Source organism: Pristiophorus japonicus, chromosome 7, assembly GCF_044704955.1.
Source record: "Pristiophorus japonicus isolate sPriJap1 chromosome 7, sPriJap1.hap1, whole genome shotgun sequence".
NCBI classification, from domain to species: Eukaryota; Metazoa; Chordata; class Chondrichthyes; family Pristiophoridae; genus Pristiophorus; species Pristiophorus japonicus.
This window is the reverse complement of record NC_091983.1, coordinates 58,835,336-58,859,717: the sequence shown is the minus strand read 5'-3', so window position 1 is coordinate 58,859,717 and position 24,382 is coordinate 58,835,336. Positions and strand designations below refer to the sequence as shown.

Below are 24,382 nucleotides of genomic sequence, written 5' to 3'. Positions count from 1 at the left end.
TTCAGCAGAGGAGGACAAAGGGTTTAATTAGGATGGGGAAAATAGAGTATGAGAGTAAGCATGAAGGGAACATAAAAATTGACTGCAAAAGCTTCTATAGGTATGTGAAGAGAAAACAATTAGTGAAGACAAATGTAGGTCCCTTGCAGTCAGAATCAGGTGAATTTATAATGGGGAACAAAGAAATGGCAGACCAATTGAACAAATACTTTGGTTCTGTCTTCACTAAGGAAAACACAAATAACCTTCCGGAAATACTAGGGGACCGAGGGTCCAGCGAGGAGGAGGAACTGAAGGAAATCCTTATTAGGCAGGACATTGTGTTAGGGAAATTGATGGCATTGAAGTCCGATAAACCCCAGGGCTTGATAGTCTGCATCCCAGAGTATTTAAGGAAGTGGTCCTAGAAATAGTGGATGCATTGGTGGGTCATTTTCCAACATTCTATAGATTCCGGATCAGTTCCTATGGATTGGAGGGTAGCTAATGTAACCCCACTTTTTAAAAAAGGAGGGAGAGAGAAAACAGTGAATTAGAGACTGGTTAGCCTGACATCGGTAGTGGGGAAAATGTTGGCAAAATCAATTAAAGACGTAATAGCAGTGCATTTGGAAAGCAGTGACAGAATCGTTCCAAGTCAGCATGGATTTATCAAAGGAAAATCATGCTTGACAAATCTTCGAGAATATTTTGAGGATGTAACTAGTAGAGTGGACAAGGGAGAACCAGTGGATGTGGTGTATTTGGACTTTCAAAAGGCTTTTGACAAGATCCCACACAAGAGATTGGTGTGCAAAATTAAAGCACATGGTATTGGGGATAATGTTTTGACGTGGATAGAGAACTGGTTGGCAGACAGGAAGCAAAGAGTAGGAATAAATGGGTCCTTTTCAGAATGGCAGGCAGTGACTAGTTGAGTACCGCAAGGTTCAGTGCTGGGCCCCCAGCTATTTACAAAATACATTAATGATTTGAACAAAGGAATTGAATGTAATATCTCCAAGTTTGCAGATGACACTAAGCTGGGTGGCAGTGTGAGCTGTGAGGCTGATGCCAAGAGGCTGCAGGGTGACTTGGACAAGTTAGGTGGGTGGGCAAATGCATGGCAGATGCAGTATAATGTAGATAAATGTGAGATTATCCACTTTGGTGGCAAAAAAAGGAAGGCAGAATACTATCTGGTGACAGATTAGGAAAAGGGGAGGTGCAACGAGACCTGGGTGTCATGGTATATCAGTCATTGGAAGTTGGCATGCAGGTACAGCAGGCGGTGAAGGCGGCAAATGGTATGTTGGCCTTCATAGCAAGAGGATTTAAGTATAGGTGCAGTTGTACAGGGCCTTGGTGAGGCCACACCTTGAATATTGTGTACAGTTTTGGTCTCCTAATCTGAGGAAGGACATTCTTGCTATTGAGGGAGTGTAGTAAAGGTTCACCAGACTGATTCCCGGGATGGCGGGACTGACATATGAAGAAAGACTGGATAGACTAGGCTTATATTCACTGGAATTTAGAAGAATGAGAGGGGATCTTATAGAAACATATAAAATTCTGACGGGATTGGACAGGTTAGATGCAGGAAGAATATTCCCGATGTTGGGGAAGTCCAGAACCAGGGATCACAATCTAAGGATAAGGGGTAAGCCATTTAGGACCGAGATGAGGAGAAACTTCTTCACAGAGAATTGTGAACCTGTGGAATTCTCTACCATGGAAAGTTGTTGAGGCCAGTTCGTTAGATATATTCAAAAGGGAGTTGGATGTGGCCCTTGCGGCTAAAAGGATCAAAGGGTATGGAGAGAAAGCAGGAATGGGGTACTGAAGTTGCATGATCAGCCATGATCATATTGGATGTGGTGCAGGCTCGAAGGGCCGAATGGCCTACTCCTGCACCTATTTTCTGTTTCTATGTTTGCTTCAGAATATATTAATCAAAGATGTAATTTCCAAAATGAGCAACTGAAAGACTTTGATTTAAATTAGACCACAAATAATTTTTACCCCTCCTTTCCTAGGAGCAATGCATGCTAGCATCCAGTCCACAAATACCGTTCTCCAATATCATTCCCGAGTGTCCACTCTTTGGCCCCAAATTTCCCCAGCCGCTTAGAGCGGCGTAGTTCGGTGTGGTGCGTCGACTTCGTGGTGGAAAAAAAGCACCAAAAATTTACCTTTGAATTTGGCCACTCCCTTGTCGTCTGGATCCATCGGCGTGGCGCTGCAGAGCCTGGGGGAGCAAGCGCGGCCGGCAAGGGGGGGGGCTTGGGCCCAGCGTTTTGTGCAGTGCCGGCAGGGGCACACATTACTGTTTGAGCGTGCGCGCATGCGCTATGGACGGCTCAGTTTGCACGCATGTGCAGTGCAACAGGAAGCTTGGCAATCGGCCAATTAAAGGGAGAGCATCCTCAGAATCATTGGTTATGGAGCATATATAAAGGGAAGGTCTGAATATTGATTTTTGTGTGGCTGAGAGAGTGGAAAGGCGTGCTGGATAGATGGAAGAGAGGTGTAAGTGTGATCTTTGAACATTACCTGCGTTTGAGTCCAATAGACGAATGGCGCAAGAGCGTGCAGCAAGAACAAAGAATTTCCTCCATGAGGAAGTGGAGAAGTTAGTGACTGTAATTGAGGAGAAATGGCTGGAGTTGAATATCAGCAAGAGTGGTCCGTCAAAAGTCTCACCCAAGGAAATGAGAAAACGATGGAACCTCTTTGCAGAAAAATTCTCTGCTGGAGTCAACACCCCAAGATCTGGAAGCCAGTGCAAGAAGAAATGGCAGGATGTTGGTCAAGTAGTGAGTGTAAGTAGTATCTTCATCTTTAAATTGAATTGCAGTGGAAAATGTGAGCAACTGTACGTGTCTCACACCTCAGAAGTGCACCATGTCTGACAATTAATATTTTTATCTTTGCAGAAGAAATTGGCCCACGAGAGGGAGAGAACGAGAACAGGAGGAGGTCCGCCAAATCTGCACCAACTGTCACCCCTGGAACAGAGGGTTACTGCCTTGCTGACTCACACCGGCAGAAAAAGAATCAGCTCTGCACAAGCTGGACCCACACGCGAGCGTGAGGGCGAGTCATTCAAATGCATAGTTGCCCTTCAAATCAACCTGCTGACTGGCCTGCTACGCGTCAGACTACTCATGCCCCCATCCTGCCCCCTCCTGTGCTGCTAACCATTTGACTGTTCTGTTGTCTTTTGCAGAAGAAGACGACACTGCTCAAGATCCTGAGGATCCAGGTGCGTGCGCTCCAGACCAAGGCGGGTGGGGGGAGGAGAGGTCCAGGGAAATGTGTACTTTGGCAGAAAAAGTAGAAAAGCAAATTATAATTTAAATGGAGAAGAACTGCAAAGTGCTGCAGAACAGAGAAATTTTGGGGTCCTTGTGCATGAAACACAAAAAGTTTGTATGCAGGTACAGCAAGTAATCAGGAAGGCAAATGGAATGTTGGCCTTTATTGCAAGGGGAATAGAGTATAAACGCAGAGAAGTCCTGCTAGAACTGTACAGGGTATCGGTGAGGCCACACCTGGAGTACTGTGTAGTTTTGAGCTCCGTATTTAAGGAAGGATATACTTGCATTGGAGGCTGTTCAGAGAAGGTTCACGAGGTTGATTCCGGAGATGAGGGGGTTGACTTCTGAGGATAGGTTGAGTAGGTTGGGTCTATACACATTGGAGTTCAGAAGAATGAGACGTGATCTTCGTGAAACATTAGAGGGGACTCGACAAGGTGGATGCAGAGAGGATATTTCCACTCATAGGGGAACCTAAAACTAAGGGACATAGTCTCAGAATAAGGGGCCGCCCATTTAAAACTGAGATGAGGAAAAATTTCTTCTCTCAGAGGGTTGTAAATCTATGGAATTCTCTGCCCCAGAGAGCTGTGGAGGTTGGGTCATTGACTCTATTTAAGGCGGAGATAGACAGATTTTTAAGTGATAAGTGAATAAAGGGTTATGGTGAGCAGGCAGAGAAGTGGAGCTGAGTCCATGATCAGATCAGCCATGATCTTATTGAATGGCGGAGCAGGCTCGAGGGGCCAAATGGCCTACTCCTGGCTCCTATTTCTTATGCTCTTAAATTAATGCTAGGACTTTCCAGATATGATTCCAATGCCCCTCCAATTCTCACATTATACTCCATCTGCCAAATTTTTGCCGACTCACTTAGTCTGTCTATATCCCTTTGCAGATTTTTTGTGTCCTCCTCACAATTTGCTTTCCCACCCATCTTTGCATCATCAGCAAACTTGGCTACATTACATTCGGTCCCTTCAGCCAAGTCATTAATACATATTGTAAACAGTTGAGGCCCCAGCACCGATCCCTGCTGCACCCCACTAGTCACTGTTTGCCAACCAGAAAATGACCCATTTATCCCAACTCTCTGTTTTCTGTTAGTTAGCCAAACCTCTATTCATGCACAAGGACCCACCAAGTCCCTCTGTACAGCAGCATTTTGCAATTTTTCTCCATTTAAATTATAATTTGCTTTTCTATTTTTTCTGCCGAAGTGGATAACCTCACATTTTCCCACATTATACTCCATCTGCCAAATTTTTGCCCAGTCACTTAGCCTGTCTATATCTTTTTGTAGATTTTTTCTGTCCTCCTCACAATTTGCTTTCCCACCCATCTTTGTATCATCAGAAAACTTAGCTACATTACACTCAGTCCCTTCATCCAAGTTATTAATAGAGATTGTAAATAGTTGAGGACCTAGCACCAATCCCTGCAGCACCCCACTAGTCATTGTCTGCCAACAGGAAATTGACCCATTTTTCCCGACTCTTGGTTTTCTGTTAGTTCGCCAATCCTCTATCCATGTTAATATATTACCCCTAACCCAGTGAGCTTTTATCTTGTGCAGTAACCTCTTATGTGACACCTTATCAAATGCCTTCTGGAAATTCAAATACACCACATCCACTGGTTCCCCCTTATCCACCCTGCTCATTACATCCTCAAAGAACTCCAGAAAATGTGTCAAACATGATTTCCCTTTCATAAAACCATGCTGGCTCTGCTTAATTAAAGTATGCTTTTCCAAATGTCCTGCTACTGCTTCCTTAATAATGGACTCCAACACTTTCCCAACAACAGATGTTAGGCTAACTGGTCTATAGTTTCCTGCTTTCTGTCTGCCTCCTTTTTTAAATAGGGGCATTACATTTGCGTTTTCCAATCCACTGGGACCTTCCCAGAATCCTGGGAATTTTGGTAGATTACAATCAATGCAACCACTATCTCTGCAGCCACTTCTTTTAAAACCTTAGGATATAAGGGGACTTGTCTGCCTTTAGTCCCATTATTTTACCGAGTACTACTTCTTTAGTGATAGTGATTGTATTAAGTTCCTCCCTCCTAATAGCCCCTTGATTGTCCACTACTGGGATGTTTTTAGTGTCTTCAATCGTGAAGACCAATACAAAATATTTGTTCAACGTCTCTGCCATTTCCCTGTTCCCCATTATTAATTCCTCAGACTCATTCCTCTAGGGGACCAACATTTACTTTAGCCACTCTCTTCTTTTTTATGTACCTGTAGAAACTCTGTTTTTATATTTTCTGCTAGTTTACTTTCATAATCTATCTTCCCTCTCTTTATTATCTTGTTACCATGCAACAACATTTCTATTGCTGTTTTTTTTTTAAAGAAAAGATGCTAGTACACCTCTAAATCTAGGAAAGAAACTGAAAAGTTACTGATTTATAAGTTACCGCAAATAAAACTGAAGTAATGAAACTCAGATACAATACTAGAAATCTGGTCCTATTTTCTAGAGAGCAGATTTTATGCAGAATCTATTTTTTTTTGAACATGAGCTCATAAAAAGAAAGCAGAAATCAAAAGTCTCACATTTCTCGTATGAAATACAAAATCGTTAACTTACCGTTCCATGTGATATTGTAAGATAACCATTTTTTACTGTACACTTCCTTTTCTGCCACACTTTCCTGATTCTGGAAAAAAATATATTAACATTAAAATTTGCACATATTGTACATAACCCACTGTCTCTATACTTATGGAGAATATGTTTTGAATTGAGGATAATTTTGAACCGTTTGTGAACCTCTATATTTGAAATCATTAGGTTGCATCTCCAAAGCTGTTGGAATCTCTCCACTACTGTTGGTTAGACCAGAAATATGTTTTTCCTGGGAGGTTTGATGGACCATTGCTTGTGTGAGTTGGATGGCCCTTTGGGAGGAGTTCCCAAGATTAACTTAAGAGTTTTTCAAGCATTTTTTTTTCTTTAAAGTGGTTCAATATTTTAGGAAAAAAATCTTTTAACATACCCATCACTTTTTTTATACAGAGACCCACATTTTTCCGTTCCATGTTCTTTGTTTCCCTGAGGCTGATGTAAGCTGTACATTGTGCTCTGACGAACCTGCGAATCCTAAATAGTAATAACATTACTCCTCAGTATTCAATTTAAATAAGTTATCTTAATGGACGGCAAGAAATGATACTGAAGAACTATACCTAAAATGCTAACTCTGTTCTCTCCATTGACGCTGTCTGATTTTCTGCGTGTATCCAGCATTTTCTGTTTTTGTTACAAGAAAAGGCGGTACTCCATTAACTATCAGTACCTAATTAATTCCACTTCACTTTCTTTCTTTATAATTCAAAATTAGTTAAATATTTCTAACTCTGTGCAGAACCACTTGGGGTATTTTGTGCAGTTTGTATTTATCTACTCCAATATGGGTTAGTGTAGGTTGCAGCGCAACAAAGGAGTGTACTTTCAACATAGGTGAAATTGAGTTATCACATACAGCTCCACATAAATATTGGACGAACTGCAAGAAAGTGATTCTACATACGCATGATGTTCAGCTGAGATAAACAGATACAAGTCTTATGGAATTGTTTACAGCATGAAAAAGAACCATGATGTAGGTCTTATATATTTCAACATTTTTATTTCCTTCCCCTTAAAAAGCAAGATAATGCCATGTTAAAAAATTGTCCTAGCCCATTGCAAGTGTTGATGCAGTGCATCCCAAAACCTTTGTTCTTCAACAATGTGATGCTTCCAAACCAGCACTGTCGCAGGAAGCTTACTTTGATAACCTATCAAACCTTTGTTTATTGCAATTAAGACGCTGTAAGTATATCACCATTAGTCAGCTGCAAATCACAAAAGTAGCTTTGATTTGCTATCAAATTTTCATGCAAGTATATAATTAAGATTTGCTGATTTTGGATCAACATTATTTTCTTGTGGAAAAGAACCTGGACTCAAAAGTGAAAAGCACCAGCTTCATTTATAACACAAAAAAATCTCGAAGACTAAAAACTAGCTTTAACTTTGTAAACTATTACAAGTAGATGGGTCAGAAATTAACTCATAAATGATGCCTGGCTATTTACGGAATATTATCACGTGTGCACCAACAAACATACAAGCTTAAAAATTATAGAGCAAAGTAATATAATAGTAATAAAATCCAAGGTCTAACAAAGTAATATTTTGCTTTTTCATCTCAAAATACAGATAATAAACATAAAATATGTTTATATTAAGACATGATCAAATAATGCTTAAATACAAGAAATATCCTCTGACCAAAATTAAATGGCAAACTATCAACAGGCAATATTTAACAATCAGACAAAACACAAGAACAACTTACTCTCCTAGACTTTGATCACAAAGGGTGATTGCATTTTGGAAGGAAACAAAATATATCCCTTTAGTTACAAAAAATTTAATAAATCACATTAATATATATAATACATTGTCTACCAAGTTTATTAAAGACTGGATGAAAGTTGTCATACTGTATTATTCTTATCTAATCAACCACTTCTACAAACCGAAATAGATCATAATCTACAGAGTATATCAAACATCATAGGCCTCATAAATTCTCCACACATTATTTCTGGAGAATGATTTAGTTCTCTGCAAGTTAAAGCTCTTTGTGAATATATTTTACATTCAAGTATCAATTTTAAAACATTTGCAGTTCTTCTCCTTTTTCATAATATTAGAAAGAAAATCTAGTTGCCAAGCATCAATAACTATGGATGGCACAAAAAAAGTTAATCCAATCCCTTGTAGTTGGTTTTGTTTAAAATAAAGATTTACTGATAATATTAGAAAAATATATTTTATTTTGCCAAACTGGTCTATGTTGATTTTTTAACATTGTACCTTAGATTCTTAAATCTTATTTAATCTTGAGGGTTAGTTAAGTGGATTTGAGCCATAGAAATGAGAATAACCCACTCAGCCCCTAGAGCCTGTTCTGTCATTCAATTAGATCATGGTTAATTTGTGAATCTTGTGTAGAGCATGCACACAATGCGGCCCGCCAAACGGAGCTGGTCGAGTGTGGTCAGTGCTTTGATGCTGGGGATGTTGGCCTGATCGAGAACATGAATATTAGTGAGTCTATCCTCCCAGGGGATTTGCAGGATCTTGTGGAAACATCGTCGGTGGTATTTCTCCAGCGATTTGAGGTGTCTGTTGTATATGGTCCACGTCTCTGAGCCATACAGGACGGCGGGTTTCACTACAGCCCTGTAGACCATAAAGCTTGGTCTACAGGGCTGTAGTGAAATCCGCCCTCCTGTATTGATACTCGGAACTCCAACACGGCAAGCGAGCCCCAGGTGGACAGAGGAAACGTTTCAAGGACACCCTCAAAGCTTCCTTGATAATAGTGCAATATCCCCACTGACACCTGGGAATCCCTGGCCAAAGACCGCCCTAAGTGGAGGAAGAGCATCTGGGAGGGCGCGGAGCATAGAAACATAGAAAATAGGTGCAGGAGTAGGCCATTCGGTCCTTCGAGCCTGCACCACCATTCAATAAGATCATGGCTGATCATTCCCTCAGTACCCCTTTCCTGCTTTCTCTCCATATCCCTTGATCCCCTTAGCCGTAAGGTCCATATCTAACTCCCTCTTGAATATATCCAATGAACTGGCATCAACAACTCTCTGTGGCAGGGAATTCCACAGGTTAACAACTCTGAGTGAAGAAGTTTCTCCTCATCTCAGTCCTAAATGGCCTACCCCTTATCCTAAGACTGTGTCCCCTGGTTCTGGACTTCCCCAACATTGGGAATATTCTACCTGCATCGAACCTGTCCTGTCCCATCAGAATCTTGTAGGTTTCTATGAGATCCCCTCTCATCCTTCTAAACTCCAATGTATAAAGGCCCAGTTGATCCGGTCTCTCCTCATAGGTCAGTCCAGCCATCCCTGGAATCAGTCTGGTGAACCTTCGCTGCACTCCCTCAATAGCAAGATTGTCCTTCCTCAGGTTAGGAGACCAAAACTGTACACAATATTCAAGGTGAGGCATCACCAAGGCCCTGTACAACTGCATACTCCTATACTCAAATCCCCTAGCTATGAAGGCCAACATACCATTTGCCTTCTGCACCGCTTGCTGTGCCTGTATGCCAACTTTCAATGACTGATGAACCATGACACCCAGGTCTCGTTGCACCTCCCCTTTTCCTAATCTGTCACCAGATAATATTCTGCCTTCCTTTTTTGCCACCAAAGTGGATAACCTCACATTTATCTACATTATACTGCATCTGCCATGCATTTGCCCACTCACCTAACCTGTCCAAGTCACCCTGCAGCCTCTTAGCATCCTTCTCACAGCTCACACTGCCACCCAGCTTAGTGTCATCTGCAAACTTGGAGATATTACATTCAATTCCTTCGTCCAAATCATTAATGTATTTTGTAAATAGCTGGGGGCCCAGCACTGAGCCCTGCGGCACACCAACTGGGCTTGTATTCACTGGAGTTCAGAAGAATGAGAGGGGATCTCATAGAAACGTTTAAAATTCTGACGGGTTTAGACAGGTTAGATGCAGGAAGAATGTTCCCAATGTTGGGGAAGTTCAGAACCAGGGGTCACAGTCTAAGGATAAGGGGTAAGCCATTTAGAACCGAGATGAGGAGAAACTTCTTCACTCAGAGTGGTGAACCTGTGGAATTCTCTACCACAGAAAGTTGTTGAGGCCAATTCACTAAATATATTCAAAAAGGAGTTAGATGTAGTCCTTACTACTAGGGGGATCAAGGGGTATGGCGAGAAAGCAGGAATGGGGTACTGAGGTTGCATGTTCAGCCATGAACTCATTGAATGGCGGTGCAGGCTCGAAGGGCCGAATGGCCTACTCCTGCACCTATTTTCTATGTTTCTATGGCCCCAAGTTTCGACATGATTTGCTCCTGATTTTTAGGAGCAACTGGTGTAGAACGGAGTATCTTAGAAATCGGAATTCTCGTCATTTAGTTTGTTCCAGTTCTAGTCAGTTAGAACAGTTTCACTTTGGAACAGAATTTTTTTTTCCAAAAGGGGGCGTGTGTCCAGCCACTTACGCCTGTTTTCAAAGTTTCGTCAGTGAAAACTTACTCCAAACAAACTTAGAATGGAGTAAGTGAAGATTTTTGTATGCTCGATAAAACATTGGTCTACACTTTAGAAAATCAGGCGTAGATTACAAATCAGGCTACAAATCAGGCGTAGGGAATGGAGGGGGGGGGGGGTTTAAAGGGAAGTTGACAAACATTAAACACTTCGGTTTTACAAATAAAGAGCCATCATCAATAATAAAATGATAAAAACATCAATAAATCAACCAATAAATCATTAATAAGAAATAATTTTTAAAAAAAATTAATAAATAAAACATTTTCTACTTACCGACTGCAGCACCGGGAGCCCTCCAACAGCGTGCTGGGATGCCCCCGCCCCCCCCCCCCCCCTAGTGTGTCTCTGTCAGTGTCTCTATCTCTCTGTCTGTCTGTGTGTGTCTCTCATTATCTGTCTGTCAGTGTCTGTGTTTCTGACATCGAGGGGAGGGGGAGGAGGGGGGTAGAGGGAGAGAGGGGGGGGAGCAGAGGGATGGGGAAGGGGAGGGGGAGGAGAAGGGATGGGATGGGGGTGGAAAGGAGACGGGGGGTGGAAAGGAGACGGGGGGTGGAAAGGAGACGGGGGGGGTGGAAAGGAGACGGGGGGGGTGGAAAGGAGACGGGGGGTGGAAAGGAGACGGGGGGTGGAAAGGAGACGGGGGTGGAAAGGAGACGGGGGGTGGAAAGGAGACGGGGGGTGGAAAGGAGACGGGGGGTGGAAAGGAGACGGGGGGTGGAAAGGAGACGGGGGGTGGAAAGGAGACGGGGGGTGGAAAGGAGACGGGGGGTGGAAAGGAGACGGGGGGTGGAAAGGAGACGGGGGGTGGAAAGGAGACGGGGGGTGGAAAGGAGACGGGGGGTGGAAAGGAGACGGGGGGTGGAAAGGAGACGGGGGGTGGAAAGGAGACGGGGGGTGGAAAGGAGACGGGGGGTGGAGAGGAGACGGGGGGTGGAGAGGAGACGGGGGGTGGAGAGGAGACGGGGGGTGGAGAGGAGACGGGGGGTGGAGAGGAGACGGGGGGTGGAAAGGAGACGGGGGGTGGAGAGGAGACGGGGGTGGAGAGGAGACGGGGGTGGAGAGGAGACGGGGGTGGAGAGGAGACGGGGGTGGAGAGGAGACGGGGGTGGAGAGGAGACGGGGGTGGAGAGGAGACGGGGGTGGAGAGGAGACGGGGGTGGAGAGGAGACGGGGGTGGAGAGGAGACGGGGGTGGAGAGGAGACGGGGGTGGAGAGGAGACGGGGGTGGAGAGGAGACGGGGGTGGAGAGGAGACGGGGGTGGAGAGGAGACGGGGGTGGAAAGGAGACGGGGGTGGAAAGGAGACGGGGGTGGAAAGGAGACGGGGGTGGAAAGGAGACGGGGGTGGAAAGGAGACGGGGGTGGAAAGGAGACGGGGGTGGAAAGGAGACGGGGGTGGAAAGGAGACGGGGGTGGAAAGGAGACGGGGGTGGAAAGGAGACGGGGGTGGAAAGGAGACGGGGGTGGAAAGGAGGCGGGGGTGGAAAGGAGACGGGGGTGGAAAGGAGACGGGGGTGGAAAGGAGACGGGGGTGGAAAGGAGATTGGGGAGGGGGGGAAAGGAGAAGGGGGAGTGGGGGGGGGGAAGGAGAAGGGGCAGGGGGGAAAGGAGAAGGGGGAGGGGGGAAAGGAGAAGGGGGAGTGGGGGGGGGGGAAGGAGAAGGGGCAGGGGGGTGGAAGGAGAAGGGGGAGGGAGGCTGAACGAGCCGGGCCCGAGACTTCGGGCAGGGCCCGTCCCCAGCACCAAACTTACAGGTAGGTGGCGTTGGGTCGGGTCGGGGGGAGCGCGGGTCGGGGGGTTGGTGGGAGGGAGGTCGGTTCAGGGGGAGGGAGGTCAGGTCGGGTCCAGTCGGGAGTGGGGGGGAGCAGGAGTCGGGTCGGTGTCGGTGTTGGGTCCGGAGGGTGAAGCGGGGGTTGGGTCGGGTCCGGAGGCGGGAAGCGGGAGTCGGGTCGGTGTCGGGTCCGGAGGCGGGAAGCGGGAGTCAAGTCGGGAAGCAGGAGGCCGTGGGAGGAGCCTTATTCACGCAGCCCCAGTGAGGCCATTCGGCCAGGGCTAGGGGCTGCGTGCTTTGGCCCATCCCACACAGTTTTGGGCACCTGGAGCTACTGCACATGCGCGCCCACTGTAGCACGCATGTGCAGAGGTCCTGGCACTGTTTTCAGCGCAGGGACCTGGCTCCACCCCCTCCACCTCCTGCTGCGCTGCGCCGAGCTGCAAACGACTTGCAGGGAGCTGGAGAATCTGGAAGTTTTTTTTAGGCGCACTTTGTGGTGCGAAAAACGGGTGTCCAGGTCGGGACTGCGCCGTTCTAGGCGCGGCTCGAAACTTGGGCCCTATGCTTCTACCACTAGTCACTGTCTACCATTCTGAAAAGGACCCGTTTATCCCGACTCTCTGCTTCCTGTCTGCCAACCAGTTCTCTATCCACGTCAGTATATTACCCCCAATACCATGTGCTTTGATTTTGCACACCAATCTCTTGTGTGGGACCTTGTCAAAAGCCTTCTGAAAGTCCAAATACACCACATCCATTGGTTCTCCCTTGTCCACTCTACTAGTTACATCCTCAAAAAAATTTCAGAAGATTTGTCAAGCATGATTTCCCCTTCATAAATCCATGCTGACTTGGACAGATCCTGTCATTGCTTTCCAAATGCGCTGCTATTTCATCCTTAATAATTGATTCCAACATTTTCCCAACTACTGATGTCAGGCTAACCGATCTATAATTACCCGCTTTCTCTTTCCCTCCCTTTTTAAAGTGGTGTTACACTAGCTACCCTCCAGTCCATAGGAGCTGATCCAGAGTCGATAGACTGTTGGAAAATGATCACCAATGCATCCACTATTTCTAGGGCCACTTCCTTAAGTACTCTGGGATGCAGACTATCAGGCCCCGGGGATTTATCGGCCTTCAATCCCAGCAATTTTCCTAACACAATTTCCCGCCTAATAAGGATATCCTCCTTCTCACTAGACCCTCGGTTCCCTAGTACTTCCGGAAGGTTATTTGTGTCTTCCTTAGTGAAGACAGCACCAAAGTATTTGTTCAATTGGTCTGCCATTTCTTTGTTCCCCATTATAAATTCACCTGAATCCGACTGCAAGGGACCTACGTTTGACTTCACTAATCTTTTTCTCTTCACATATCTATAGAAGCTTTTGCAGTCAGTTTTTATGTTCCCGGCAAGCTTCTTCTCATACTCTATTTTCCACCTCTTAATTAAACCCTTTTGTCCTCCTCTGCTGAATTCTAAATTTCTCCCAGTCTTCAGGTTTTCTGCTTTTTCTGGCCAATTTATATGCCTCTTCCTTGGATCTAACACTATCCCTAATTTCCCTTGTTAGCCACGGTTGAGCCACCTTCCCAGTTTTATTTTTACTCCAGTTAGGGATGCACAATTTCTGAAGTTCATCCATGTGATCGGTAAATGTTTGCCATTGTCTATCCACCGTCAACCCTTTAAGTATCATTCTCCAGTCTATCCTAGCGAATTCATGCCTCAAACCATCGAAGTTACCTTTCCTTAAGTTCAGGACCCTAGTTTCTGAATTAACTGTGTCACTCTCCATCTTAATAAAGAATTCTACCATGTTATGGTCACTCTTCCCCAAGGGGTCTCCCGCACAAGATTGCTAATTAGTCCTTTCTCATTACACGTCACCCAGTCTAGGATGGCCAGCTCCAGAGTTGGTTCCTCGACATATTGGTCTAGAAAACCATCCCTAATACACTCCAGGAAATCCTCCTCCACCGCATTGCTACCAGTTTGGTTAGCCCAATCAATATGTAGATTAAAGTCACCCTGATAACTGCTGTACTTTTATTGCATGCATCCCTAATTTCTCGTTTGATGCTGTCCCCAACCTTACTACTGTTTGGTAGTCTGTACACAAATCCCACTAGCGTTTTCTGCACCTTGGTATTCCGTAGCTCCATCCATACCGATTCCACATCATCCAAGCTAATGTCCTTTCTTACTATTGCATTAATTTCCTCTTTAACAAGCAATGCCACCCGCATCCTTTTCCTTTCTGTCTATCCTTCCTAAATGTTGAATACCCCTGGATGTTGAGTTCCCAGCCTTGGTCACCCTGGAGCCATGTCTCTGTGATGCCAATTACATCATACCCATTAACTGCTATCTGCGCAGTTATTTCATCCATCTTATTCCGAATACACCCCGCATTGAGGCACAGAGCCTTCAGGCTTGTCTTTCTAACACACTTTGCCCCTTTAGAATTTTGCTGTAAAGTGGCCCTTTTTGCTTTTTGCCTTAGGTTTCTCTGCCCTCCACTTTTACTTTTCTTCTTTCTATCTTTTGCTTCTGCCCCCATTCTACTTCCCCCTGTCTCCCTGCATAGGTTCCCACCCCCCTGCCATATTAGTTTAACTCCTCCCCAACAGCACTAGCAAACACTCCCCCTAGGACATTGGTTCCAGTCCTGCCCAGGTGCAGACCGTCCGGTTTGTACTGGTTCCACCTCTCCCAGAACCGGTTCCAATGTCCAAGGAATTTGAATACCTCCCCTCTGCACCACTCCTCAAGCCACGTATTCATCTGAGCTATCCTGCGATTCCTACTCTGACTAGCACGTGGCACTGGTAGCAATCCTGAGATTACTACTTTTGAGGTCCTACTTTTTAAAATGTAGCTCCTAGCTCCCTAAATTCATCTTGTAGGACCTCATCCCGTTTTTTACCTGTATCGTTGGTACCTATATGCATCACGACAACTGGCTGTTCACCCTCCCTTTTCAGTATGCCCTGCACCCGCTCCGAGACATCCTTGACCCTTGCACCAGGGAGGTAACATACCATCCTGGACCCTTAGTTGTGGCCGCAGAAATGTCTATCTATTCCACTTACAATTGAATCCCCTATCACTATAGCTCGCCCACTCTTTTTCCTGCCCTCCTGTGCAGCAGAGCCACCCACGGTGCCATGAACTTGGCTGCTGCTGCCTTCCCCGATGAGTCATCACCCCCAACAGTACCCAAAGCAGTGTATCTGTTTTGCAGGGGGATGACCGCAGGGGACCCCTGCACTACCTTCCTTGTACTGCTCTTCCTGTTGGTCACCCATTTACTATCTGGCTCTGTACCCTTTACCTGCGTTAAGACCAACTCACTAAACGTGCTATTCACGTCATTCTCAGCATCGTGGATGCTCCAGAGTTCATCCACCCGCAGCTCCAGTGCCGCAATGCGGTCCCGTCAGGAGCTGCAGGCAGATGCACTTCCCGCACATGTAGTCGTCAGGGACACCGGAAGCATCCCTGACTTCACACACAGTACAGGAGGAGCGTAACACGTGTCCGAGCTCTCCTGCATGACTTAACCCTTAAGATTAATTTAGTTTAGCAACAACAATGCTAAAAGGTTACTTACTGATAAAGAAAATAATAAAAACCACTTACTAATCACCAGCCAATCACTTAACCCCTTGGCTGTAACGTCACCTTTCGATTTCTTTCTACTTCTTTTTTGCCTTTCTGCTGCAGCTGCACCAGCTGGCCTCCTCGACCACGAACTCCCGCTGCTCACTGACAGGCCTCTTTGTAGGCCGATCACCTCCCGCCTCCTCGACCACGAACTCCTGCTGCTCACTGACAGGCTTCTTGTAGGCTGCTCAGCTTCCGAACTCCCGCCTTCTCGACCACGAACTCCCGCTGCTCACTGATGGGCGCCTTGTAGGCCGCTCACCTCCTGAACTCCCGCTGCTCACTGACGGGCCCCCTTGTAGGCCGCTCACCTCCCGAACTCCCACCTTCTCGACCTCGAGTCTCGTCGCCGAGAGCATGCAGAAAACAAGCACAGGCAGCGGAAGGAGCGTGCGGCAAACCAGACTCCCCACTCACTCTTTCCTTCAACCACTGTCTGTCCCACCTGTGACAGAGACTGTAATTCCCGTATTGGACTGTACAGTCACCCGAGAACTCATTTTTAGAGTGGAAGCAAATCTTCCTCGACTTTGAGGGATTGCCGATGATGGTTGATTTGTATCTCAACCACATTTACCCACCTTTGCTCCATATCCCCAGATACCCTTACCTGACAAAAATATATTAATCTCAGCCTTGAAAATTTCAATTGACCCAGCATTGACGGCATTTTGTGAGAGTCCTAGATTTCCACTGTACTTTGTGCGAAAAAGTGTTGACCAATTTTACTCCTAAATGGCATAATGCCAATTTTAAGAACAGAGGAACCAAGTAAAAAAATAAACAGAATTTTTATTATACAATGCATTTCTAAAGTTATAGATAGTGAAATGGTAGCCACCTAGAAGTGTAAAGTTGAAGAACATGTGCTTTAGACTCAGATATCAATTCATTAAAGGCTGGTTAACCTATTTACCACATCTGGAATTTGCTGTTTATAACTTAACCCTCAGGCAATCAAAGGAGGAAAAAGAGGCGGAGAGATTTAGAGAAGGAATTCCTGAGCTTTGAACCTAAGCAGCTGAAGGCACGACCACCAATGGTGGAGCAATTAAAATCATGGATGAAGAAAAAGACAGAATAGGCGGATCGTGGATTATAGGGCTGGAGATGATTATAGAGATAAGATGGAGCTAGGCCATGGAGAAATTTTAAAATCAAGGCGTTGCTTAACTGGGAGCCAATGGGGAGATGGGTGAGGGGGACTTGGTGTGAGTTAGAACAGAGTTCTGGATGACCTCAAGTTTATTCATCATCATAGGCAGTCTCTCGAAATGAGGATGACTTGCTTCCACGCCAAAAAGGAATGAGTTCACAGGTGTTTCAATAAAGGACCAAATATTCCAAGTCCCGAATTACATGAAGGGTAGAAGACCACTTATTAGGATATGTATAAACATCAGGAATAGCTTAATTATTGTTTTTTCTTTATATTACTAAAACATTACATTCATTTATATGTAAAATTGTGTTAAGTCATTTCTGTGCTTGCATTTCAGCACTTTTTTCCCCCAATCCACTTTTTATTTTAATCTTTGTAATGAGTATATTTCTATTCTATGTTTTCCAACATTCCTCCCCCCTCTATTTTACTGACAGATTTCTTCCCTCCTTCTCATCTGAAGCCTGGGTATAGCTCTACATGTGCCAATCACCCTACATTAATCATCGAAATGAGCATTCTTCATGTGTAAGCTTAGGCAAAAGGGGCCTAGGTATTCACACCAGCAGTAATCTATTCATTTTCAATTGGTTATGGTCACCATTACAATTGGAAAATCTAGCCTAAAGTTTTAGCAAGCTATTGCACGAATGATTCAATTATTTCTTTTCGGATCCAAGGACGATGTTCCCTATATTTTTTTTTAATCAGTGTCTGGGTCACACTCTAATTGTACCCAATGTGATCCCAGGTTTCTAAACAAGATCACAGTTGCAAACCATTCTGTGCATGTCATGTGGTGCTCCAAATTGCCTCCTGTTTCACCAGTGCCCAGAATTTGTGGTCCTGATGATGGCAAACTGGCCGCAACCTCAGGATTTAGCGCATGTGCAGCCTAATGCGGAAATCCTGCTTAGTGTCTGGTCATTCATTGCTCTTCCACAGGTTGTACTATGCGCTCCCTCCTCCAACAGAGCCGGCAATCAGTGAAATCTGTCAAATCATGGAAACTCAAAAACTGCAGCTCTTCCGCAGTAATTATGCTGTTAAATATCCCATTAAAAGTTAGACCTTATTGGATTAGGTGTAACTGGGGTTTTAACAGCGTATCGATTGCTAAAAAGTTATGGCCCTGAAAAACATTTTAATTTTGTGCAGCGTCAAATTTAACCATTTTAATAAAAATTAAAATTAAGAAACTTTAAAAAAAAAAAAAAATTTTTTTTTGAAAGTTTGTTCATCTTTATTTCAGGTTTGCATTTTCCCCATGTGAGAACCTCAATCTTTGTTTTGCTCTTAAAATTCTAACTTTTTAAAAGTGTTAAAGAGCTTCTCCACTTCCTGGTTCGCTGTCTGTGAGAATTCTGCATTTTGATTGGCAGCTTAGATAGCTTGTTGACTACACAGCAGCTCGCACTATGGGATTCCCAATATACTATGTTGATTTGATTTACGCGCCAGAAAATCTGAACTTCTTGACACGGAGATCGTGAGATCTTTGTGCAAAGCTTACTTTGGGTCCAGCAGATTTAAAAAAAAATTCATTCCCGAGATGTGGGCAGCGCTGGCAAGGCTAGCATTTATTGCCCGTCCCTAACTGCCCTTGAGAAGGTGGCGGCGAGCTGCCTTCTTGAACCGCAGCAATCCGCATGGTGAAGGTACACCCACAGTGCTGTTAGGGAGTTCCAGAATTTTGACCCAGCGACGAGAAAGGAACGGCGATATACAGGTATTTCCAAGTCATGTGGAGGTAATTGTGTTGCCATGTGGCTGCTGCCCATGTCCTTCTAGATGGTAGAGGTCGCGGGTTTGGAAGATGCTGTCGAAGAAGCCTTGGAGAGTTGCTACAGTGCATCTTGTAGATGGTACACACTGCAGCCATGGTGCACCGGTGGTGGAGTGAGTGAATGTTTAAGGTGGTGGGTGGGGTGTCAATCAAGTGGATTGCTTTGTCAGAATGGTGTTGAGCTTCTTGAGTATTGATGGAGCTGCACTCATCCAGGCAAGTGGAGAGTATTCCATCACATTCCTGACTTGTGTCTTGTAGATGGTGGAAAGGCTTTGGGGAGTCAGAAAATGAGATACTCGCCGCAGAATTACGAGCCTCTGACCTGCTCTTGTCGCCATAGTATTATGTAGCTGTTCCAGTTAAGTTTCTGGTCAATGGTGACCCCCAGGATGTTAATGGTAGGGGATTAAGCAATGGCAATGCTGTTGAATGTCAAGGGGCGTTGGTTAGACACTCTCTTGTTGGAGATAGTAATTGCTTGACACTTGTGTGGCATGAATGTTACTTGCCAATTATCAGCCCAAGTCTGAATGTCATCAAGGTCTTGCAATATGCTGCCAGGAACTGCTTCATTATCTGAGAAGTTGCGAATGGAGCTGAACACTGTGCAATCATCAGCGAACATCTCCACTTACAATCTTACAATGGAGGGAAAGTCATTGATGAAGCAACTGAAGATGGTTGGGCTTAGGCCACTGCCCCGAGGAACTCCTGCAGCAATATTCTGGGGCTGAGATGATTGGCCTCCAACAACCACCTTCCTTTGTGCTAGGTATGACTCCAGCCAGTGGAGTCCGTCTTCAGCATGGCAGCCGGGATATTGTCAGTGCCCATAGCCTTTGCGGTATCCAGTGCACTCAGCAGTTTCTTGCTATCATGTGGCGTGAATCGAAATGGCTGAAGACTGGTTTCTGTGGGGACTTCAGGAAGAGGCAGATATGGATCATTCACTTGGCACTTCTGGCTGAAGATGGTTGCAAACGCTTCAGCCTCGTCTTTTGCACTAACTTGCTGGGCCATCATTGAGGATGAGGATATCCACGGAGCCTTCTCCTCCTGTTAGCTGTTTAATAGTCCACCACCATTCACGACTGGATGTGGCATGATAGCAGAGCTTTGATCTAATCCGTTGATTGTAGGATCGCTTAGCTCTGTCTGTAGCATGCTGCTTCTTATGTTTAGCATGCATGTAGTCCTGTGTTGTAGCTTCCCCAGGTTGGCACCTCATTTCTAGGGTAGGCCTGGTGCTGTTCCTGGCATTCTCTTCTACACTCCTCATTGAACCAGTGTTAGCTCCCTAGCTTGATGATAATGGTAGAGTGAGGGATATGCCGGGTCATGAAGTTACAGATTCTCACTGGATGCCCAGTTTTGAGGCTAGACCTGTTCTGAATCTATTCCATTTAGCACGGTGGAAGTGCCACACAATAAGACGGAGTGTGTCCGCAATGTGAAGTCGAGACTTAGACTCCACAAGGACTGTGCGGTGGTTACTGCTACCAATACGGTCACGGACAGATAGATTGGTGAGGACGAGGTTAAGTAGGTTTGTCCCTCATGTTGGTTCTCTCCCCACCTGCTGCAGGACAAGTCTGGAAGCTATCTCCTTCAGGACCCGGACAGCTCAGTCCATAGTGGTACTACCGAGCCACTCTTGGTGATGGACATTGGACATTGAAGTCCCCTCACCCAGAGTACATTCTGTGCTCTTGCTACTCTCTGTGCTTCTTTCAAGTGTTCAACATGGAGGAGTACTGATTCATCAGCTGAAGAATGGAGGTAGGTGGTAATCAGCAGGAGGTTTCCTTGTCCATGTTTAACCTGAGCCATGGGACTTTATGGGGTCTGGAGTCAATGTTGAGTACTCCCAGAGGTACCCTGCCACCACCGCTAGTGTGTCTGACCTGCCAGTGTGACAGGACATACCCAGGGATGGTGATGGGAGGAGGCTGGGACATTGGCTGAAAGGTATGATTGTGTGAGTGTGACTATGTTAGGCTGTTGCTTGACTAGTCTATGGGACAGCTGTCCCAATTTTGGCACAAGACACCAGATGTTAGCAAGGAGGACTTTGCAGGGTCGACTGGGCTGGGTGTGCCTTTGTCGTGTCCGAAGCCAATACAGGAGGTCGATGCCGGGTGGACCATCCGGTTTTATTCTTATTAATGCTTTTTATAGCGGTTTGTTACAACTGAGTGGCTTGCTAGGCCATTTCAGAGGACAGTTAAGAGTCAACCACATTGTTGTGGGTCTAGAGTCACATACAGACCAGCTAAGGACGTCAGATTTCCTTCCCTGAAAAGACATTAGTGAACCAGATAGATTTTTATGACAATCTGGTAGTCTCATGAATTTATTTAATTAATTGAATTTAAATTCCCCTGGTGGGATTTGAATTCATGTCTCGAGTCCAGGACTTTGGATTACTAGTAACATAACCACTATGCTACCGTATCCTTTATTTCGTGAATTGCGAATCATCATGTGTTTGGACGATTTGCACCGTTCCATCGTTCACCTTGCGAAAACGGCAACTCACCATCACCTACCCCTTTATTTTTAAGAAGTTGCTGGATTTGCACATTACTGTCAAATTAAACTTGCCGCAGAAAGATAGGTCTCGTACTTAACACCGCATGTACCCATGTCTGAATCTTTTCAAGTTGATTTTTTATTTTTTTTAGAGATAAAACAGTATGATACAAAAGTAGACACAACTATGCATGAAAAGGCAGAGTCTGTTGAATTTAGGGGAGAAAAACCCAAGAGTAATTTAAGTATCTATTAAGAATCCTTGTATTCCTAATTACATTTTTGTCCTAAATGCTAACATTCTCAAATTAAGGATTAGAGAGATCTAGGGGCACAGAAACACAGAACTTTTAAAATGGAAATACCGGTGGCAGAAACCATAAAAAAGGCAAATGGGATTCTGGTTTTATAGCAATGAACACAAAAGCAAGAGGGTAATGATGTGTTAATTAGGCAGCCACTGGACTTTTGGGCACCTCGCTGTAGAAAGGACACTGAAAAAGTGGCAATGCAGTTACCTAATGATACCCGAGATGAAAGGACTGTATTTACCTGAGCAAAAGAAGCACAAGGAGAACAAGTGTTCAAAATTCTGAAAATGGTTGAGAATCAACAACAACAACTTGTATTTATCTGGCGCCTTTAACATAGAAAAACGTTCCAAGGTGCTTATCTTTGCACTCCATATAATCAAAAACTATTTCCACTTTTTGGTAAATCTAACAAGGGGACATAAGCTCAGTACTGGCCCGTATAAAAGGAGAGTATAAAATTGTTTTAATGCATTAAACTATTGAAATGTAGAATAATATTACAAGTCGCTATAAATTTGAGAGAATAATGACCTTTAATAGGATAGAAGATAAACAAAAAAATAAAAATATTGAGCACATGGAAGTGGGATTAGAACAGATAGGTCCTGTGGGGGTGCTAGTAGTAGCACAGATACAATGAGCCAAGTGACTTCTTCCTGTATTGAAAATTATTTGATTCTATCCAAAGCAACATGCCATTTTTGGCCATCTATCACAATATTAGAATTCTACTTGCAAGCTAAAACAGCTCACGACACTGAAAACCTTTGCAAACTTAATAAGAAAAGTAGGCAGCAAACAAATTAGGGAAAGTTAATCTCCAGCCAATGGCTGCAAAAAAAAGCACACTTTCAGTGTTGTAAAATGAAGTGGTTAATATATAATTAATGTTGTTAAAGGGAAAGATAATTTTCCTGTTGAATTTTTCTCCTATGATGTTTTCTCTATAACTTTGTCACACCGTCAGAAGCAATCAAGATTGGACAAGTTCCTATTGTGTTTGAACGAATGACGGTCTAAAACTTTTATATTATACTATATTGATTGAAGCTGTGTAATGATCATATTTTCCTTAATAACCCAATATTATCTTTGATCAAAATCAAATCCTTGTAACTTGCAAAGTATATGGCCTAGAAATTCGGGTCGTTTGCACCTCCCGTTAGCGCCCCCAACAGAACACAAATTACTTTTCACCCAGGTGTGGTGGCTCTAACGACTCCTGTTAAATTTCGCGGAGTTTAGCGACGGCGATAACCCGTAGCACCCTGCTCCGCTGGCGCTCTGGAACAAAAATTGGGGAGCACCACCTGTAGCTGTGCTGGGTGATGCCAACGACAGTTTCAGGGTACGTGAACTGGGCTGCAAGTGGCTCGCAGGGCGCTACATAAAGCGGATATGGCGGCTATGTTAAAAAACAATGTGGCGTTTTTCTTCGGTGCCTCGATCGCGGGGTCCATGCGGCGATCATTTAGCCTGGCGCTTTGCTTGAGTATTGAAGGGAAGATCCCCTTATACACAGCAGCGCTAGGCGGCCCAGTACATAGTGCTGCGTCCCGTTCCTGACCGCCGCATTACCACCCCAGAAAGGAAGTGAAGCGCATTATTTTGCACTCCACTTCCTTTCGGGGGCAGTAACCTGAATTTTGAGAGCAGGGCACCTGGCGCAAAATGATCCGCCTCTCAGATGTTATCGCCCCCAAATGAGGCGCAATGGAATTTCACCCCACATGTGTCTAACCCATAAAGAGGTACAAAAGATTGGAATCAAGAGTATATTTGGAGCAAATGCAGCATTTCAGTGATCATAAAATTCTTCAAAATAAAACAGAATTAGTACTCAAAGATTTAATATCTAGTATAAGCCACTCTCGTGCACATAAATATGACATATCTTAATGCTTTAAAAACATTGTTACTATAATTAAAGAATTATTAGGGCTGGAATATCTAGTCTTGCCCGCTTCTGTTTTCGCCCTGGAGGGGCGGCAATGAGCTCTTCTGGATAAGCAGACAGCTTCCAGCACCCCGCTGGGGTTTTCAGGGCTGGTTTTGGTGGGGCACGGAGCATTAGCGCCCAGAAGAGGCAAGCCTGTGTGCAATGTCCCTTGTTGCGACACAGTCTTGATTTTTGGTTCCCGCCGACCCGTAGCGCTCTGCTGGGACTGCCTGTGAAAATGGGCGATCCAACCTATACCAGTTGTAGTGAGGTAAATAATGTCCACCTCAGATAAGTGTGATTGTTTTTTCTTTTTTTTTGCGATTTATTTTGTGGTGGTGTGGGCTATGTACTGGGAATGTTTTTGGTGTGTTTTTTCTCTCCCCAGACCTCTCGGAGCGCTCCCAGGCCGATTGTTTAGATCAGGACATTTGCATACTCAGCCGGCCTAGCTCCCGAAGAGGTGTGCAACGCCTCCCTTATCTCTCCGCCCCACACTCAGGGCCTAGCTGCCCAAACTTGTTGACTGAGGCGCAAGCTTTTTCCAGGCGGCATCAGGACTGCCCCGCTGTCATTAACACCCCAAAATCCTAAAAACTGAAAATCCAGTTCCTGGTGTTTTAAAAACTTTAACATTTGCTGTAAAAGTATGACAGACTTGTTGTCTTGGATAAATATTTAGACAAGTTTGATCTCTGAATGTAAGCTACAGAAATGTAACTAACAACTTGAATAAAAATGAAGAAGTTTGCTAATAGTACACAGACGTGTACA

General features: G+C 44.8%; 1 protein-coding gene across 1 annotated transcript in view; it reads right to left on the bottom strand.

Annotated features, from left to right (window-relative positions):
- The window catches only part of asap2a (ArfGAP with SH3 domain, ankyrin repeat and PH domain 2a), a 235,284-nt gene that overhangs the window by 59,118 nt on the left and 151,784 nt on the right, over positions 1 to 24,382 (bottom strand). Inside the window, exons 10-11 of the mRNA XM_070884966.1 lie at positions 6,309 to 6,412; positions 5,900 to 5,969 (exon numbers count right to left, since the gene is read on the bottom strand). Coding sequence (XP_070741067.1) covers positions 5,900 to 5,969; positions 6,309 to 6,412 — 174 coding nt within the window. The remainder of the gene's footprint in view (positions 1 to 5,899; positions 5,970 to 6,308; positions 6,413 to 24,382) is intronic.